This window comes from Carlito syrichta, unplaced genomic scaffold (assembly GCF_000164805.1).
Source record: "Carlito syrichta isolate Samal-C Ts95f unplaced genomic scaffold, Tarsius_syrichta-2.0.1 Scaffold306868, whole genome shotgun sequence".
In the NCBI taxonomy this organism is placed as follows: domain Eukaryota; kingdom Metazoa; phylum Chordata; class Mammalia; order Primates; family Tarsiidae; genus Carlito; species Carlito syrichta.
This window is the reverse complement of record NW_007250964.1, coordinates 1-11,979: the sequence shown is the minus strand read 5'-3', so window position 1 is coordinate 11,979 and position 11,979 is coordinate 1. Positions and strand designations below refer to the sequence as shown.

At 35.3% G+C, this 11,979-nt stretch overlaps 1 protein-coding gene across 3 annotated transcripts; it reads right to left on the bottom strand.

The window, feature by feature from the left end:
* Positions 1–2,846: 2,846 nt before the first annotated feature.
* Positions 2,847–8,345, bottom strand: PLAG1 (PLAG1 zinc finger). 3 transcript variants are annotated; one of them, XM_008063482.2, is made up of 3 exons: positions 8,008–8,345; positions 4,789–5,147; positions 2,847–4,262 (listed from the first exon to the last, which is right to left on the bottom strand). In XM_008063482.2, exons 2-3 carry the CDS (start codon positions 5,028–5,030, stop codon positions 3,002–3,004), a joined length of 1,503 nt encoding a protein of 500 aa, XP_008061673.1. In that variant the 5' UTR covers positions 5,031–5,147; positions 8,008–8,345; the 3' UTR covers positions 2,847–3,001. The 3 variants fall into 3 exon arrangements, with proteins under 3 accessions (XP_008061673.1, XP_021570902.1, XP_008061674.1); XM_021715227.1 differs by having other exon boundaries at positions 4,998–5,147; positions 8,008–8,330; XM_008063483.2 differs by lacking the exon at positions 4,789–5,147 and having other exon boundaries at positions 8,008–8,330.
* Between the last annotated feature and the right edge of the window lie 3,634 nt (positions 8,346–11,979).

Sequence of the window (11,979 nt, the reverse complement as noted above, 5' to 3'; positions counted from 1 at the left end):
GTCTGAGGTCCAAATTTTAAAGTGAAATATTTTTAGTTAGTGTTAATCCCTTTTTAAAGTTTTTTCACCAAGCTAAGGCACTACTAGAAATTGCAAGGATAATGATTCTGGCCACCAGAGAATAAAAACAGCACTGGCGATAGTTATTTTTAATCACATCTAGTTAAGATAGAAAAAAATGACAACTTTTTTCTAGGAAAAAAAAGAGCCAATTCCGTTACATCCTTGTTAGAACATTGTGCAATTAAAATAAGTGAGTCTGTCTCATCTTTAATAGAAATTCTTTCAAAAAGGGTTTAGTGACCACTACAGTCAATTTCAACAACAAAAAATGAGCTGAATTCCCTCTTACTTTGAAGTGTTATTTCAAGTCTGTGGGGGCAACAACAGGCAAAGAGGTGTGCATATGAAAATTAAGACTCCATAATTTTAATACTGGTGCCCTCAAAGATGTGTCGCCATGTATTTAAATTTCATGCAGGGCGAGATTTCAGTTAAAAAATATATATATACACGTATATGGCGCCATTCCCCATTTCCAAAATGCTTTATTCAATAAATCCTGGTTCTCCCTTTTTAAAAAAATTAGCAGTGAAATACAGCCTACTAAGGCCAACGTCTCAGTTCATTAATTTGACGACTTCTTGAGCAAATTTTAAACAGTAAGTAGTGCTTCCATACTTGCTATCTGTGATTTCTATTTAAAAATAGGTTTTCTATTTATTTGTGCTGTCACCAAATTATTTTCCTTTTATATGGTGATTAAAGCAATATTGAACACTAATCATTCAACGAAAGATTTAGGTCAGCAATCTGTTTCATAGAAACTAAAGGAAGCAGTAATGAAGCAGAGCAAAAAGCCTACTTTCAGAGCAAATATTCTCCTAACCAAAAGCTTAGGAGCGGTTTGAAAAATTAAAAAATGTATTTCTTTATTAACATATATAATTTTAATGCCTTTGGAACACACTTTTTTAATAAATGTAATTTTTCATAATAAAATTTAAATACATAAGTATAAAAACTACTGCTCCTAGGAGTAAAAAAAAATAGGAGCATGATAAAATATCAGAAGCCAAAGCTCCTTCAGAGAGCAACTTTGATTCTAATGAAGTGCGATATATGTGTGTGTGTATATATAATATATATAGTGAAACCCCATTTATATCATTACAATTTACATTTCTCCACAAATTATACTACTCCCAAATATTTTAAATAAGGTATTATATTCAGTAATCTGCACCCATTTTTAGAAACTCGGTAAACATTGGAATCTGCAGTGATAACTGGCCCTACAAAAGGGAAAGAAGCTTCCATATAGGGCCAATGAGTGCTCAGAAATATTTTTCTTTTTCCTTTTTTTAAAGAGCTATATACTCTTCTGTACACCTCCTATCCTTGCCCCCACCTCAACAGACGGGGGTCCCAAAATAAGGTGTTAACAAGTGCTTAATAGATATGTTTCTTAGGTTGATGTCCTAACTGACTCTTAGATAAATATAATTAGAGCTTTGAGGAGATTATGGTGGTTGTCTAATGTGAGGAAAGCCTATGATAATTATTTTATTCCGTGAATACAATATTCTTGACTGTTATTCTCCCATTAACCACTATAGTGTTTGTTTTACTTTACTTTGTTCCCCTCTACCAATTCAACTTCTTTGCAACACTCCTCCCATTTCCCAGAGATGAGCAAAAGTGGGGTTTTACTGTATATATTTTTAGTCACTTAAAACTTTGCGGTAATATCTCACATAGCTTTCTAAAGCATTTAACTTTAAATTTTCCATCCAAAAATCACACAGAAAAACGGATTTGCATGGAATAAGAAAGATAATATAGGAGTAGAATGGCTGTTTTTGTTTTCTGCTTTTGGTTTTTAAGGGATAGAAAAATATATCCAATTCAGCAAGAAGACTATAAGTAATATGCTTTTACTTTACTTCTAAAGAGTTCAGTTTCCAACCCCGGCAACAGGGGACATGATCTCTAGACAAGTTCCCAAGTGTAACCATGTGTGTTACACTATCTATCTTCCTGCTTAAGAGCTCACCACCCCAAAGAGGCTGGGAGATACTCCACTCTGGGATAAACCTAACGTCTGCAGTTCCACAATGGTTCTAGATTCTGGCCTAACTGTGGACCAACAATCAAAATAAAATAAACTGCTGGCTGCACTTGACCCACCCTTTGGCTGAGAAAGGTGGAAAAGATTAAAGAGATCTAGCTATATAGTGACTCTGAAGACTCCAATGCCACACAATATTATTAAATGGAAAGACAGCAAGTTAAGAAACATGAAACACGAAAAAAATCCTGTGTACTAATTTAGGACCACCTATTCAGTAACACAAAATGCCATGTCACCCTACTAGGAGTCTCTTTTTGCTATAAATACTGGTGCTCTGTGTTTAGGATTTGTTTTCCTTAAGTGCATAATAAAAGACGGCAAATATTTCAGCCAGAAAACAGCATGTCTTCAAAATATACTGATCTGAAATTATAGCATATCTAAGAAACCTCTGCTATCTCCCCAAATTGGATTCTTAATTCAGTTGAAGCACTTGATTGTGAATCCACTTATAGGCTAGCGAAAAATTTTAAATTCTTGAGTTATTCACATACTTTTTATGAAATTTACATTCTATTGCAAAAATTTTTAAATGAGCCAAATGTCAAAAGGGAGAGCCATTGTTATTTGTACATGGGATTTGTAAAATGTTACTAATAATAATGGCTTTCCTATATGAAAAAAAAATCTTAAAATATGACAGTTGGCAGTGAATCAGGACAAAATACCCAGGTAAACATAACTGAACACAAATGGTTCCAAAGCTCATTTAAAAAGCTAGTTTCTATTTTATACTGGCTTAATGAAAATTGGTATTATACAAAAGCAGAAATTTTTATACTGTCTTAAAGTAGGCACTAAAATAAAAATGGTCACCTAGGGCAGGGCTATACATACAGTTCTACAATAAATCCACGTCCTGGAATCCTACTGAAAAGCTTGATGGAAACGTGGGAGGGTGGTGCTTGTGCTTAAACTGCTGGTGAAAGCTGCTGACAGTGAGTGCAGAGACCCAAGCCCTATAGTGTTTGCAGGATCCTGAAGATCCTGTGTTTGTGGAGGGAGCTGGGAAACAGATGAATGTGCCTCTTCCTGGGAATAGCTCACTCCAAGGCTCCCCATGGATATAGGATTGTAGGGAGGACCGTTTAACGGTATGAAATTAAACAACTGAGAAAAATCCAATGCTGGTGTGTTTAGCGGGTCACTGATAGAGAGAGAGCTTTTGGATAGGGAGAGATCCCCCGCACCATCATCTAGGGATCCAACCTGAGGATCCAACCCTAGCTTAGATGATGACGACGCTTGAGAATCCTGGGATGAAGAGGGCATGCCACCTTGCAACTCCATCAGGTAACTCTCAATTTCCCCTTTTAATGGCTGTTCTTTTTCAGGAATAGAAATTGCATATGAGGTAGAACTGAACGGATATTTGAAAGAAAGATGATGAGAGGGATGAACAGCATCCATATCTATTGGGCATGTCATTCCCAAAGGTAAAGTTGTGATCATTTGGTGGGCAGATCCAGAGCTCTGCATGGACTGAAATGGAGTGTTGTAGAGGTTTAACTGCAAAGTGTTTGTGAATGGCTTTGATAACAGTTCACTGGAAGGTAAGGACATCACTGGAAGGAGCTCATCTTTTATAGGCACAGACACATTGCAGGTAAAGGGGTCCAGGAAATCCACCGGTTCTGTTTTGACCTTCAGAAGCTCTTGATTGTGACTCTTCTTCATATGCCGAGTCAGGTGATCTTTTCGTCCAAATCTCTGTGCACAATACTGACAGAGGAAGTCCTTTCTTCCGGTGTGCACCACCATGTGTCTCCGGACATCTTTTCGGGTGTAGAACCGGCGATCACAATGTTCGCACTGGTGCTTTTTTTCTTTAATCCCACCAGAAGATTTGCCTGCATGAGATTTAAGGTGCTCCAGAAGCACGCCTGTGCTTTCAAAAGTCTGCAAACATACTTTGCAGGTGAGGTCACCACTTGTTGCGGCATGCAAGGCCAAGTGACGTTTAAACCCAAGCTTGGTATTGTAGTTCTTGCCACATTCTTCACACTTAAACGTCTCTTTGTTAGGGTCGTGTGTATGGAGGTGATTCTTCAGATGATCTTTCCGGTGAAACATTTTCTCACAATAATTACACTTGTGGGTTTTCTCAGGAGAATGAGTAGCCATGTGCCTTTAAACACAGATATATTCTGTAAGTAATTATCATGACAAAAATGGGCATGTATTCATTTTTCAAATGGAAGCTAAACTACTATGCTAATACAGAATTCCCTTAATAATGGAAACTGTTTAACCTAATATATACCACAAGAATAGTTAACATACCTAATGACTGCAAAACTTGAGCCATTTAAGTTGCCACTTGAGTTTTTGCTGGTTTTTAGCTATCATTACACAAACAAATGAGCAAGACTCAATATACTCACGTAAATGTCCATACCCTTTTCTTGTTGCAATTTCTTTCTACAAACGGAAATTCTACTCTCATTAAGCATTTTATTTTAAAAAGTCCAAAGACACTAATACATAAAAGAATGTGATTTAGAATACTAAAAACTAGCCAATGTCTAAGCTACTTAACATTTCCTCTCTGCAAATTAGCTGAAAAATGTGTATACAAATACATATGCTCACAATGGCTTTAAATAGCCAACATAAGAGAAAATATAATCTGAAAGACAAATAGAGTTGAATACCTTTGTAATTTGTACTTAGAAACAAAGGCCTTGGTGCAGTCTTGTTGTATGCACTTGTAGGGCCTCTCTCCTGTGTGAGAGTAGGAGTGAACCTTTAATTTCTCAACACTGTTAAAGGCCTTGTCACACAGTTGGCAAGGAAAGTTTTTTCTTGGTTTGGTTTCACCACGCTTACGTTTCCCTGAAGGGACTTTCTGGGTATCTCTTACTTCTGACAAATCACCAGGAATGACAGTGGCCATCGCAGCCTAAACCAGGCCTTCTTGTTGGACACTTGGGAACTGCCCAACTCCACTAAATGATATAGCTTTAGGTGGCTTCTCAAGTTTCATGTGGTCGTAAAAGAAAGCAAAAAGGGACTGGAAAAAAAAATAAGAAACAACTAGTTTGTAACTAAACTTAATTTTAAAAAAAATTTATTTGCTAAGTGATGCTTTTGAATTAAAAAAGAAACCAATAAAATGGATTCAGCTGGTCTAATGTAACATCATTACATTACATTAGAAACCCCATAGTTTCTTTATATTTGTCAAAATACATATAACTGCATTGCTCAGAATGAACAGTTCATACATACCCTGAAATTCCACCTGACAAATGTTATTCTTAGGCATAGCAGTAGTGATTTTGGGAACTCTCAGAAAGCATCAAAACATGACTCTAAAAGTAGCATTATTAAGCTTCAATTTTCACAGGGATTAGACAGCATAAATCTGACTAAAACCAACAATGTTTCTGCAGATATTTCAGTCTCAAAAAAATCAGTTTGATTTGTGCCCATCAACTCTAGTCAGATTCTGTTACAGAAAAAGTCATAAGCACCTGAAAACTTTTTTTGTTGTTGTTGTTTTGAGATAAGGGCCTCACTCTGTTGCCCAGGCCTGGAGTGCAGTAGCACGATCATGGCTCACCGCAGCCTCCAACTCCTGGGCTCAAGTGATATTCCTGCATCAGCCTCTAGAGTAGCTGGGATTATAGGTGCACACCACCATGCCCAGCCAAGTTTATAATTTTTTTGTTGAGATGGAGGTCTCACTATGTTACCCAGACTGGTCTCAAACCTCTGGGTTCAAGTGATCCTCCCGCTGGAGCCTCCCAAAGTGCTGGGATTACAGGCGTGAGCCACCGCGCCTGGCCTGAAAACTTTTTTAGGCACCTTGTGAACCATCAAGTCCATGGAAGAGGTACCTTATGCAGACACCAGAGGCTTGAAAGAGTTGAATGTACCACCCAATGTGAAAATTAACTCTTTATACCAGAGTCACCATACTCTGAGGGACTTTTGAGTCAGGAGCAGAAATGATTTTTCTTCCTAACAAATACATATTCTTGAGATGACAAAACCTTTTAATGTTTTATTAGGTGAAGAGCATGGCTCCTTGTCATTTTTGGGGAGAGAGATGGTTAATGTAATTTTCCTCAACATTTTTCACGTCACAGAAAATGATTGTGTTCTTTAAGCACAGTCATTGGGAGATAATTGAGGTTGGTAGATAAATTGGAGTCAGTAGGCCTCCCCAAAGCTGAGGAGATCAGCCTTTGACACACCTGTAACCAGTGTACAGTAGACTTGTTGAGACTTCTGACTTAGCGCACCATACCTGTGCAAGAATACATCGTTAAAGACATGTTTCAGGTTGGTAAAAAGGTATGTCAGAGTTTCAATTCATTATTGGTGCTGTGAGAAAGAATGAAAAGTACATATTGTACAGCAAAAAGTATGTCTTTTTAAACAAAAATAATTAAAATTGGATTGCAATCTTTGAAAATTCATAGACCAGACATAGTAAACATTATCAATTCTAGTTGTCAGAATAAGAAAACCAATCCCCAAAGATTCAACTGCTAAGAGTTAAGTGACTCCTCAAGGTTTGTGAAGGCTAGTTAAGCAATGTACTCTTAATAGACCACAGAAATGGTAATACTTGCAATCTCTTTGAAAGAGATTTCATTTTTGAGTTGAACACTTGAATGTGGCTAGATGACTACTATCAACAACTAATCAATTGAATTTTTCATCTTATTACATATTAAAAAAAGGAAAACCAGCCTCCTTACATCACTTGTTTTTTGGTATTGGACTGACACTGACACCTGCCTTCATAAGCTGGGACTATGACACCGAATTTCACAGATTCTAGTTATACTTTTGTAGGAGCTCTAAACACCCACATTTTTGTGAAATTAAGTGTATGTGACAGTAAGTCTCAATGTATCTGAAAGTAGAAGCTGTTTGTAAACAGGAAAATAGAGCAATTACCCACTCATGTGATTAGTGTAGTAAAGCATATGGGTAAGTTACTCAGTATTTGCTTCAAGTGTTTTTTCTTCTTTATTGGTAGATACAGGCAAAGTCTTCCTGCTATTTACTGTCTAAAAGTCACCCTTGCAGTTTAAAAGTGACATTAATATACTACAACTGGCATTACCAATGCTAACATATGTTCTGTGGTTTTAAATTTTCAGAACCTCAAGGATTTGCTTTTCTGTGATATTCTCAGTCAAAAGATGGCTCCTCTGCCTCTCTCAGAAATTTCCAAATAGCTATTCTGCTGTAACCAGTAGTGACAATATAAACTGGCATAAAGTACTATGTCAAGGCTGGAAGAAATCTTTAATTTTCATTATCTGATTTCCTAACATGATGCTTTGATGTATCTATTTATAATATTGTGGGAAACAAGCGTATCCATTTTGATTCCAAAATCAAAACGGAATGCAAAGTATCTAAATCCCTGTATATAACTATTATCTGAAAATATTTCAAAACCGGTCTATTTGCTATTGTGTTTAGATCCATAATGGGCAGAGAATTCCAGTTGAGGAAGACAACTTCTAAGTTACTGAAAAAAAAAAAAAGGTATTAAAAGTGCACCATGAAACAATATACAGACATTTGATTGCATTAAAATTGGTGATACTCAATATGAGTAACAAATGAATTCTGTTAACTTTGGATGTACATACTGAGCAATGAAGAATTGCACTGATTTCAAATATAACACTTTTCTAAGACCAGCTGAAATTTTCATGGCTGATAATACCTTTTCATTTTAATATAGTACAAAACTCAAATTAATTATCATAGGTACATTTACAACTCTAGGAAAAGGCTGTGAGCTCAGCATCTAACAAAAGACCACCTTCATAATATGCATTTCAGTCAAATACTTTAAAGATGCATGCATAGATTTATAGTGATTTTTGTTCAATGCATACCTGATTACCGATGGAAAGAGCCTCAGATTTTGATCTTAGCCAGTCCCATTGACTCTTCGTGGAAGAGAGCGGAATCCAATCCTTCCCATTTTGGCCAATCTATGAAAAAAAAGTAATACTGGACTATCCTCTAAATGGAACTGGTACGTAAATGATGGAAAATAGAGGATAAGAGAATTGCAATTTCATGGCACATGCTTACATTCCACAGTCTGCTGAGAAGTCATGCATTAATTTTCATCAACTGCATATTTTTATTAGTTCTAAGCACATTTACATGACCAAATAAATGCAGGAATAGAAAGTAAAACAGTATTACCTAGACAAATGGCAATTTGAGCTGCTGAATGACTCCCTTCTTTCCCAAATTCAATTTAATTAAAAAAAAAATCTAACCTCCTGAGAGAAGTGGATATTAAGGTTTATCGTTTGTAAACCAAACTTATAATACTTTTATGGAAGTGACAAACTCAGTCCCCTCTCAGAGAGTGCATCTGGAACTGCACCAAAGATCAAGACTCTTGGTGAAAGCACTCACACCCACACCATGCACACTTGTGCAACTGGGGTTTCTCAAAGTTACACTTTTGTTACCTGCCATACCTGCCAATTTATTTTTCAGAATGCTGCAAAGACTGCTGAAATGCAGCAACAATTCTGTACTCTTTAGATTTCAAAAGCACACACAAGAAGTTAAACATAGGTTTCGCTACAGGAGAAGAAAGTGTTAGGAAGAAAGCATCTTTTGGTTTAAGAGATCATTGTTGGAAAAAATCTTAAAATAGTTTAGAAATGTCTATTAGTAGCATGACCATTAGTTGACTGAGAACACACATAGAAAAAACCTGTTAATTCTTGATTGTACAAGTAAACGTGAACAGAATAATGGTCAAAAGGTAGAAAAATCTGGAATTACCTATTATGGAGAGCACAAGGCATAGAGAGATTAGTAAACTCTGAGTATCTTAAAGATGAACATTCGGAAATCATGATTATAAAAACTTTGGAAGGATAATATAAATCAAATAAAATACAATAACAAAAGGATGTGTCAAAGACAGGTTAAATAACTTTAAAGTTCTAAACACAAATCTACCAACTTCCTCTAAAGTAAAATTTTCACATATTTTAAGAATGTGATGATGTCTAAATACAATAAAATAATAAAATAGAAGACATTTAAGCATTGTTACAAAAATACTAAGGGTATATTTGAAAGCAGCATTATTCTCCTAGTTTAAAAGATAAGAAAAATAAAAATTTAGACCTATAAAAGATATTTTAAATGTTAAAGCTAAGCTCCATTCTTCAATAAAGCACAGGACATGCATATATGGAAGAACCGAATCTGTATATCAATATTGCAAAATAATAAAATTAACTTTGTAAATACTTACTTGCCCAGGGCACACACTGAGTTTTTGGTGGGGTAATTAAGAACACGAAAGACTATTTTGTGGATTATGTTATTTTAATAATATAAATACCTTATAAGTGTAGAGTGTTTTCATCTCTATTATCTCCCTGGAATTCAATGAATCTGAAAGGTGGATGCATTTGTCACCGTTGCCATTTTAAGGTGAGAGGCCCACAGAAGCTGAACAACTTGACAGCATATATGTGGTCAAGAGAGGGCATAAGACCTAAAACTCCCATTTCACTTTAATCCTATTGTATTCTAAGATAGGACAGGTTAGCAAGCCCATCCGCAAGTGGATGAATCCTGTCACTATACTTAGAAGACCAAAAGAAGAGAAAGTACCTATTTTCTCTATTAGAGCTGCCAGATATGATCCCCCAAAATAAATAAATTTAAGACTTAAAAAGTTTAAAAGAAAGCTGGGCTCGGTGGCTCAGCCTGTAATCCCGCGCCTTTGGGAGGCTGAGGTGAGTGGACTGCCTGAGCCCGCGGGTTCGAGACCCGCCTGGGCAGCGAGACCTCATCTCTACAATAAATCAAAAAATCAGCCGGGTGTGGTAGCGCATGCCTGTAATTCCGGCTACTCGGAAGGCTGAGGCGGAAGGATCGCCGGAGCCCAGCAGGTTGAGGCTGCGGTGGCCGGGAGCGGCCACTGCACTCCAGTCTGGGCGACCGAGTGAGACTCCAACTCAAAAAAAAAAAAAAAAAAAAAAGTTTAAAAGACAGCTTATAAAGTAAGTTTTAAATAATTTAAATAACTTAAAATAATGACTAGTTTATCAGTCTGAGTAGGTAACAATTTGGGGTAAAAAAAATCTAAAATCAAAGTTGACAAGTAAACAATAAATTTGTGTATTTTTTCCTTCTTACTCCAACCAAAATAAATTTTATTATATCTCAAATACATTAATAAACTCTTTATGCTTATTTTTCAATAGCATTTTACAATAAAAATACTTTAGCACCTAAGTATTTCAATAAAGCTAAAAATTATGTATCTTGTTTTAAGATATGTCAATAGTCTACAAATTACCCCTGCTCTGTAATAGCAGAGCATAAAATAAATAAAATAAAATAATAGCATAAAATAAAGCCACCATTTAAATTTATTGGATCACAAAACATAATTTCAAAGTTATCACTTATTTTTCTAAATTCAACCTATCGTGAATTCTTATGACTTGCCAAATAACTTCACAGGACTGCTAAAAATTTCCCAAAACATATGAAATCAGCATTGGTTAGAATTATTATTTGAATTGACATAATAAACATAACAAATAGTTTGTATTTATGTAATTCCAACTGAAATGTTAAATACAATAAAAGGTTAAATAAAATTACCTGCGTATTCTTTTATAGGATTAAGAAAAACATTCATTTGTATACCTAACCCTGAACTGTACCCCGTATCTTTAAAATAAAAAATTTAAAAGTTAAATTAAAAAAATAAATAAATATGACAGTTAATGAAATCTAACAAAAAACATTAACAAAGTACTGGAACAACTGTTCTGAAAAGTCTACATCAAAACTTGTATCCGTGTTTTTCTTTTCTACTTTTTAAAATACTTATCAAAAATTAATACTGTGCTTTTCACGCGATGAAAATTCTTCTTTGCCTTGGTCTGAAGAATTATGTACTATGGTAGGAAATACATACACACATTTCTAATTGCTCTAAGATGAAAAACAGCAGTTCAGACGACCCAGTTTTTGTTGGTACCAGAACAGGCATTTTTTTCCAGGGCAAATTTGCATACACAGAAACAATAGTTAGAGGAAATATTGCATGTCCATGCACACACACACAGGTTTATCTTTTTACATTTTATATTATTCTAAAACAGTGACTAACACAGAAAAATAATAAGCAAAAATGAATCATACATCAGAGAGTCTACTAAAACCAATTTCTATGAGATGCCCGTGAAGAACAGGCCTGTTTTGAAGGTGTTTCTTTCTATATTTTAAATTCCATAGTCCTGATAGCCACTTTGGTAACAGCTGTGAAGTTTTATACATACCTGCATCAATAATTCTTTTGTATTTAAAAGTCAAACATAAATTTTGCTAGCTAAGGGCAAATGACATCAATCATCAAAGCTTTATTCTCCATTATGCCAATTATAAAATACCAATAGTCAATATTTCAGAAAACATCCTTAAAATGTTTTTCATATAAAGTCAATAAGGCAGGTTGCAAAACAGAACTTACCGATTCTTAATATTTTAATTTACATGTATGAAACACAACAGAGTTTTGAATAATATGAGAGAAACTATGAATAAGATAACAATTGAAGACAGTCAATTCTGAAGTAAGGACAACAGCATACTGAGAACATTTTTTTTTTTTTTAAAAACAAGACAACTTCAATGATCCTGTATGACAATTTTGAAGTTTTTAAAATTTTTATTTATGTTTATTTTTATTTATTTATTTTTTTGAGTTGGAGTCTCACTCTGTCGCCCAGAGTGGAGTGCAGTGGCCGCTCCCGGCCACCGCAGCCTCGACCTGCTGGGCTCTGGCGATCCTTCCACCTCAGCCT

What these genes read in the sequence shown, in the direction of transcription:
- PLAG1 (XM_008063482.2), bottom strand. Translation starts at nt 5,030, where the DNA reads ATGGCCACTGTCATTCCTGGTGATTTGTCAGAAGTAAGAGATACCCAG. An exon ending in TCTAAGTACAAATTACAAAG is followed by an intron (nt 4,263 to 4,788) that starts GTATTCAACTCT and finishes CTGTGTTTAAAG; the next exon opens with GCACATGGCTACTCATTCTC.